This window comes from Vigna angularis, chromosome 1 (genome assembly GCF_016808095.1).
Source record: "Vigna angularis cultivar LongXiaoDou No.4 chromosome 1, ASM1680809v1, whole genome shotgun sequence".
NCBI lineage: Eukaryota > Viridiplantae > Streptophyta > Magnoliopsida > Fabales > Fabaceae > Vigna > Vigna angularis.
This window is the reverse complement of record NC_068970.1, coordinates 61,105,138-61,113,834: the sequence shown is the minus strand read 5'-3', so window position 1 is coordinate 61,113,834 and position 8,697 is coordinate 61,105,138. Positions and strand designations below refer to the sequence as shown.

The 8,697-nt window shown below is 30.8% G+C and overlaps 1 protein-coding gene across 2 annotated transcripts; it reads left to right on the top strand.

Moving 5' to 3' along the window:
• The first annotated feature begins 5,300 nt into the window (after positions 1-5,300).
• On the top strand, positions 5,301-8,386 carry LOC108346420 (remorin). 2 transcript variants are annotated; one of them, XM_052869122.1, is made up of 6 exons: positions 5,301-5,543; positions 6,632-6,700; positions 7,516-7,560; positions 7,637-7,724; positions 7,830-7,911; positions 7,979-8,386. In XM_052869122.1, exons 1-6 carry the CDS (start codon positions 5,453-5,455, stop codon positions 8,177-8,179), a joined length of 576 nt encoding a protein of 191 aa, XP_052725082.1. In that variant the 5' UTR covers positions 5,301-5,452; the 3' UTR covers positions 8,180-8,386. The 2 variants fall into 2 exon arrangements, with proteins under 2 accessions (XP_052725082.1, XP_052725084.1); XM_052869124.1 differs by lacking the exon at positions 6,632-6,700 and having other exon boundaries at positions 5,317-5,543.
• Positions 8,387-8,697: the final 311 nt, after the last annotated feature.

Below are 8,697 nucleotides of genomic sequence, written 5' to 3'. Positions count from 1 at the left end.
AGTGTTTTATCCTTGTTGGCTTCCATTTAGAAATTATAACCTCATTTCCATGTCTATTACCAATTTTAGAACAAAGAAATCAAGTATTTTAATTTTAAAACTCAAATCACTTTCATCTAAAATCCAAATAACCCAACTCAAACATTTTAATGAAATTAAAAAGGCACAAACACCAATTAATTGAAACACAATTTTCAATTTATACAGACAAATATTGTTTCACTTTAGACCGATAGAAGTCGTATATTATGCGATTTAGGCTTCAGCGAGTTAGTAAATTCAAAATGTTACTATTCCACACATCTTTGCTAGTGGGCGTGCGAGTCGACTCGCTTGGATTGTCTTGCTTTATCATCTCTAATTTATATATATTAACATTTTTCTACATTATTATTGAAGTTTTCTTTGTATACATTTTGTGATTAATAATATAATTGAAAAAAAAATTGAGATTCACTAGATTATTTTTTTTGTTTGTGTTAATCTTATTCGAGATAATATTGTCTTTTTACTTTTGTTTCTTTGGTTGTATGCTAATAAAAACTTTCAAATTTTGTGAGGTTAATTAGTAAGAGCAACTCTTGAAATAAAGTAAACCCATATAAAAATTTATTTTTTTAATGTTTCTCTATGTTTATCATTCATTTATTGATATAATTTAGTATTGTTTTTATGCATAAATTTGAAAACAACTATATCTTAAGGCTTTATTCACTTGGATGAATTTGGGAAAGAGTGATTAAATGGATCTCAAAGAATTTGAAGGTAAATTTTTTGATATTTACCTTCAAATCCAGTCTCACTTACCTCCAAATCTACTTAAATAAATAACAAAAAGTTTACCTTCAAATCCTCTTAAATTCATTCAATCACTCTTTCCCAAATCGATTCAAGTATGTAAGTTCATAAATTTGACAAGATTCTTATTCTAAATTTTGAAAAAATTGGTGATAGTTCAACTCATTTTACCTTTTGAACTCAACCCTTTAAAACTAACATGACATCACAAATAAATTTTTGGTCCAACTCTCTAGCAGAATGAATGACAACCAATATGGTTTAATTTCCATTATAGTTTCAGATTGGGTTGACAAAAGTATTTCAGATAATAACTTTTAATAAATGTATATTGAGAAGAAAAAAAAAAGGACAATAAGAGGCAGCTCTTATAATTTGAGGCATGCATTTAATAGTTCAATGACACACAGAGAAAGGCCACATAATTTTAATGTTTAAATAAATAAACTAACTCTAAATAAATACATTTTATATCGTGAAGATTGTCATTTTTTTCCTTTGAGCCACTAATTTATTTTACTCTTTATTAGTATTTTATTAACAAAAATTGTATATTTTCAGGCTCTTTATGGTTACTGCAATATTACAAAATTTTAAAGACAATATAAAAGTAAACAGAGATGAACTTTAAAAGAAAATTCATATTTTCGTAAAGTGAAACATGTTTGAGTTGTGCTGAAATTACAGCTGCGTTAACTTCTTTTTCTTCTCTCCATTTCTTTTTCATTTTCAATTGTCTCAAATTACACATTCTGTGTTTATTTACGAATTTTAAAAAGAAAAACTTTCCAAGACTCTTCTTTTCTCACCTCCTCTATCAACCTCTTCTTCTCATCTTTTCCAAAGCTCCTCTAATGGATCTCACGGTTGGGTACAACTGCTCACGTAGTCACAAACTTCATAAGCTACACTTTTTTTTATCATACATTATTTCTTATGTCTAAAATAATAAAAATGAGTTAAACATTCATTCAATACAAAAAAAATTGTACTCAGCGTCTAGTTAATTATCACTATTCATTAAACATTCATCATTTTTACAAAAAAAAAAATCATGGAAACTTATTTGAAATTTACAAAAATGATTAAACTTGAAAAGAAATTTCATAAATTGGTAAGTTGCCTTTGGAAACATAAAACTGCATCACTTTTAAAAATAAATAGAGAGGAATGGCAAGGATTAAGAGAGTTATTATAGCGTTTAATCAACGTAGACGCTTCATAAACGAGGAATGGTGCGGTGATAAGCATAAGAAGGGATAATTAATGGGAGAGGTAGAGTGATGGAAATCTTCTTCAAGAAATTTGAAGGAGACTAAATGCATAGGAATATCTAGAAGTGGAAGCAAATGATGATAAAAGATATGAGGTGGGAAGAGTGATATGGAAATGCATCTAGAAGGAGATTTGACCAACCATAAAGGGAAAAGGGTTAGGAGAAGTTAAGTAGAAGAATGTTTCTCAAACTCGTTTTGACGATATAACACAAGTTCACGAAGAATGTTCGTTGTTGATTGGTTGAGTGTTGGAAGTTCAGTAAAAACGTTCCTCAAACTTGCTTCTGCGATGCAACAAGAGCTCACTAAGAATATCTTTCTTATTGATCGGTTTAGAGGTTGTTGGAAGTTCACCAAGAACGTTCCCCATGCAACCTCCATCGGACGGGCTTGACTTGATCACTTGCACACGAGAGAATAGCTGGAAATCCTGATTTTATTGATTTGCAAAAGGAGATTATGTTTGAGATTTCAACTAAAATAAAATTTAAGGTAGAAGGCGTTCCATGTATTAGGGAAGATTGTATCGTCCAAGTGTGTCAACGGTAAGCCCCATTCTTCAGATCTTCAACAATTTTGAATGGTCCTTCCCAATTTGTTGTCGATTTTCCATGGGCGGGCTTCTTATGAGCTTCACTTGTTTTTCTCCATACTAAGTCCCCTTCATGAAAGTTCCTCGACTTTACTTTAACGTTATACCTCCTTGCAATCACTCGTTTGTACGCCTTTATCCGCACAATCTACTTCTATTCTTTCTTGTAGGGTGTCCAACTCTACTATCAATTCAAGCTCGTTAACCTCCATGTCTTCTAGCTATCGCCTAAGAAAAGGTTCGCCCACTTTAACCGAGAGCATGACGTTAGTATCATACGTGAGGTTGAATGGTGTTTCACCCATGGTACCATGCGACGAAAAACGATAACCCCACAAGACCTTTGGTAGCTCATCTACCCAAACTCCCTTAGCGTCCCCTAGACGACGTTTGAGCTCGGCTACAATGGTCTTGTTGATAGCTTCGGCTTGATCGTTCGTTTGGAAGTGCTCCACCAAACTCGTCACATGCTTGATGTCCAAGTTTTTGTAAAACTCGGCTAATTTCTTATTGATGAACTATCGTTCACTATCAGTAATGACCATGGGGAGGCCGAAGTGGCAAATAAGTTTCCACATGAACTTTTGCATTTATTGTGTCGTTATTGTTGCTATAGGTTTTGCCTTCACCCACTTGGTAAAATAATTTATCACCACAAAGAGGAACTTCTTCTAAGTACGACCTATTGAGAAGGGACCTACAATGTCCATTCCCCACTAGGCGAATGGTCAGGGCCTGTGGGCCTCCATGATAATAGTGGTAAAAGGTAATAAACTGGTTGTCTGCACCGTTTGCATTTTAAGAGCTCCCTTGCTTGCTCCTGTATTGGCTTCTTGGACCATCTTGGTTGGTCCCTCTGTCGACTTGTTTGCATTTGACAGACCATTCTCGTCCAGTACAAAGTGTTGAGTAGCTTGCTCTTGACGCACAACTGTGTTCTCCACCCTCAACGCTATTAATTATATGCCTCGTGTTTCGCTTGAATCTCTAGCATTTTTCGTTGCATCTCCCTTATTAGCTCCATAGGGTCTTGTTGGTCGCCCATGTTCCTAATGGTCACTATTGGGTTTTCTTCATCCTCGAGCTCCACGGTAGGTGTCAAAATGTTTCGATTTATAGGATCCAGGTTATAAATCTCCCAAGTTCCGTTAGTCTAACCACTTATCCTAATCACCGTTTTGCCTTCACTTTGTTTGGTTGCACTGGGAGTTTACATGTAGAAGGCACTGTGATATTAGTCAGAAGAGATTCCACAATCTTAGCAATAAATGCTCATTAAATGGATCCAACTTACCTCGATACCTCAAACTTGTATTTATAGCTTTCGGAATAAGTTTCATATTAGCGTCGATCTAATTACAACCCAACTGATAATGATTGTGCTGTGACTTAAATTAATCATCATTAATCCTAATTGTTTAAGACTGACCACTCAATTCATATTGTTCGACCGACTGATTTACTATATATTCCTAATTGGTGGATTTGTCTAGTTCTAAACTGATGAGACAATTATACAATATATAATCCATCCGAAAAAGAGTTCTAAAAAATATTTTCTTGAAGTTTTCTTTTTGTACATTTTGTGATTAATAATATAATTGGAAAAAATAGAGGTTTGCTTGGTTATTTCTTTTTGTTTGTGTTAATCTTATTCGAGGTAATATTGTTTTCATTTTCTGACTTCAATTTTAGTTAATAGAATTTTTTAAGATAGTGTTTATAAGTATAGTTTAGTAATAGGGTTTCTTAGGGGAGTAATAAACTCTTACCCTGTTCAAAATTTAATTTATTGAATTCTTTACTTTTATTGTTTGGTCATATTGGGGGTTTACCTACAGAAGGTACTCTGATGTCAAAATCAGCAAAGATTCGACAATCTTAGCAATAAATGCGCATTAACATCCAATTTACCTCGATACTTCAAACTTGTGTTTATAGTTTTAAGAATGAGTCTTGAATTATCATCGGTCTAATTACGAACCAACTGGTAATGATTGTGTTTTAATTTAAGTTAATCATCATCAATCCTAATTATGTTTTATAGCTGAGCGCTTGATTCATATTGTCCAATCATCCGATTTACTGAATATTTCTGACTAATGAGATCGTGACCTGATGGTCATACAATACATAATCCATATGAAGTACATGCAATAAAACATATATATATATATATATATATATATATATATATATATATATATATATATATATATATATATATATACACAAAAAAGCATAATTGGTGGGTGCATCAACGTATTCAAATCCTCACATCTGTCTCTTCCAGAAGAGCCAAGGTTAACACCATCATCATTCATTCGAAAGTAAACACAGATAATTATAATAGTAACTTTTCACACCATATAATATATACAAGGGTTATTAATCCCGATTTAATTCTAGACTTGGGGGAGGAGATACCTTGCAGAAGCAGTTAAGTTTATTAACTATTATTTTCGTTTATTCCAGCTAACTTCACCATAACTTTTCATTAATCTCATATGCTATACAGTTCATTACAATAAGCTTTGGAAAATCTTCCACGAAAGCATTTCAGGTTCTGACCAAAATATGTGATTGGAACATAACACCAACGATGTTATAACAAGTAAAAATATGTGAGTGGACCCTACTTTTAAACTTCCCCATGTCTCTTGCATGCACCAACGAGGCCATCATCGTTGAACACCATAACAAAGAGTGTTGCTATATATTATAGTTTCGTAGGGTATATGTAGTGCATGCCATAACCTCTGCTATTATACTGAGTCTGAGGGTTATGGAAGAAACTGGGAAGCAACGTGGAAAAGAAGTGAACGAAGGCACCTCAAACACTTATAAAGAACGTCCCATTTCTCCACTTGATCTAGGTATGTCACTCAATTGGACTACAAAAAAAACTCATATATATGTATATATATAATCTGTAAGTATTCACCAAGAACATATCGCTTTTTATGTGCCTCACAAATTCTAATCTTCTCTGTTCTGTTGTAGTGAGTAAAAGTTTTATGATTGTAGAAACATAATTTCTTTGAAATTGAACATCTTTTATGTATTACTGTTTAAGAAAGATATTTTCGTATGTTATAGAACATTCACGTGAAACCTTTATGTAAATTGGATTATGTAAGCTCAACTTAGCTACTTTTAAAGTGATATTTCTTTTGATGAATTTCACATCTGGATAATCCTCGATATTTTTGGTTTAATTATATTTTGAATCCTTACTCTGTTTTGATATGATGCATTTATAGTTATGTTGACCCTTGGTAATGTTAAAAGATTTTCATATTTGTTTGAGAATAAAAAATTTCACCAAAAACAATTGAAAACCAACCATGAAAATCATGTTAGAGTGTGGTAGATATATAATAATGAATATGTTCAAATTATCACATGTTTATATAGGTTTAAAACGTCTAATAATGCTTAATTGTTTAAATATTATATTCTATAGGGGATATTTTTTGTTTTTTATATTTAGTCGTTTCGAATTAATAATATAGCTCTTTATTTTTTTTATTTATGATTAATAAAGACCGAAATATTTAAAGAACTAATGATTTTCATATTATTATGGTTATTAATTTATTAAAAACAATGAATTTTCTTAATATAAATGAGTAGGCTAGTAGTTAGTTTCTATAAGAAAATAATAAAGATTGTAAAAAATATGCTTAAAGAAAATTAAAATAATATCTCATTTTGATATTTTTCTGAAACTCTTTGACTCCCTCGTTAATAAGAACTTCTACAATACAACGGTGAATTGGTCTTTTAATATTTAAAGGCAAATCCAGTATTTTTATTTAATATAACATAAAATGCATCGTAATGTTAATTAATTCAAGAGTGAAAATTTTCTATTTACTCAGACAATCTCACTAAAATTTTTTCCTTTAATTTTTTTCCCTCACGAAACTTTGATTTTTTTGTCTATGTTTCTACTTTCTAGGTTTGTTCGACAAATGGAATCGATTTCGTAGTTTCTTAGTGATTTTGTCCAAAAGGGTCAAAAAGAAAGGTGAGTTATTTTTAGGTTTTAAGATCGAATTTGGTTAAATCAAGGGAAAGAGAGAAGAAGGAAACCAAACCCCAATTAAACCTTTTACTACTTTATAAATAAATAAAATAGCAAATGTATTTTATTTTCTGAAATTTAAATGTGGTTTTAACATATAGCTTGAATTAAAAAAATGTTTTGAAAATATAAAATATATTTAACAGTTATCACATAAAGAAAATATGATGATCAATAGAGAAACGTTTTGGGCGGATTTTTTTTTCTCCTAAAAAGTTTTAAACAAGAAGTTTCTTTTCCATGAAATCTCTCTCTCTCTCTCTCTTATTTTCTATTATCTTCCAATCTAAATATTATGTAAAAACTCAATTCAGTTGATAATTGTTAGTTACACTGAATAGATAAATTAAATTATTATCGACCCAAGCAATCATTATTCTTTTAGGTATTTTAATTTATAATGTTTAGAGATAACTATTTATAGTATGAAATATTAATACCAAAATACATTTAAAATATTTTCATTAGGATTTGGATAATAATTGGTTTAGGTTAACCTTCCTCCATATTTATTGCTATTACTTATTGATGAAAATTTTAATCATTACATGTATATCTAAAATAATAGTAAGTATATATATTCTTTTAATTGATGAATAAAATGACTTAATCTTTTATGTTAGTTGCTATTCAAATAATCTAGTTTTAAATTTTTATTATCTAGATGCAGAATTACATGAATAATACGTAAATGATTTTGCACACGTTTCGATCAATTGTACTTTATTTACTCAACCTTCATGTAATTGTGTTTGCAGTTCCCCCTTTTACTAGATCGGATACAAAGGATTCAATTGACAGAGGTTCTTTTCTAATTTTTTTTGTATTTATCGAACAACAAAAAAACATTTCAGATGAGTAACCTATGTTTTTCCACAGATGCTGTGCTTGCAAGGGTTGAATCAGAGAAAAGAGTAGCTTTAATCAAAGCCTGGGAAGAAAGTGAAAAAACAAAAGCAGAAAACAGGTGAACAAAAAACATGACTTATGTTTTAATAAATTGGTTAAATGATATGTCGAAGAGAGTGTATTGCAGAAAGTAAAATTGACTGATGTGGAAAATGTGAAACAGAGCATATAAAAGGCACAATGCCGTTGTGTTGTGGGAGAATAGTAAGAAAGCATCAGCGGAGGCACATCTGAAGAGAATTGAGGTACTGGTTTTTTGTGTTATACGATGAATGAGGTTAATGTTGTATTGAAAACCTTTGCATTGGACAGGAAAAATTGGACAGAAACAAGGCGAAGTGTGTGGAGAAGATGCAAAATAAAGTTGCAGAAATTCACCGAACAGCAGAAGAGAAAAGGGCAATGATAGAAGCGTACAAGGGAGAAGAATTTCTGGAAATAGAGGAGAAAGCTGCAAAGTTTCGAACTCGTGGATATTCTCCCAGGAAATTTCTTCCATGCTTTGGCAGTTAAAGCTCAACATCTTCTCCTTTTCTTGTTAAAGGTTCAAAATTCGCTCTTTGTTTGTTCTTCCTTTGTAATAAGAGCAGCAATTCGCTTGTTACACAAACAAGGGATCATGTTATCTGGTAAGGACGAGAGATCGAGTCATTCAAAAATATATAAAAACAATTTGAGCCATTATTTTAAAATAAAATTCATTTCAAAATTTTGTAAAAATATTGATTCCAAAAGGGATTCATCCTGTTAATGCTATAAGGATTTGAGGTCAACACAATGATCTCGTATATGAGATGAAAATGAGATTCTAAATCGATGAAAATGAAAATAAGATTATAAATATAAATCTGAGTATATATATATATATATATATATATATATATATATATATATATAAATTAATATTTGCATGCTATTTTAATTAAAAATTAGAATAAATTTTTTTAAAAATATATACACGAATAAAACTGTTGTTTTGACAAAAATCTTACACGTTTAAAATAAAAAAAAAATTATATAAAGGGAACTAC

Bases quoted from the DNA above. Each gene is read 5' to 3' on its own strand.
- LOC108346420 (XM_052869122.1), top strand. From the start codon at position 5,453: ATGGAAGAAACTGGGAAGCAACGTGGAAAAGAAGTGAACGAAGGCACC. The intron at 5,544-6,631 runs GTATGTCACTCA...TCTACTTTCTAG, and splicing joins CATTTCTCCACTTGATCTAG to GTTTGTTCGACAAATGGAAT. The intron at 7,561-7,636 runs GTTCTTTTCTAA...GTTTTTCCACAG, and splicing joins AAAGGATTCAATTGACAGAG to ATGCTGTGCTTGCAAGGGTT.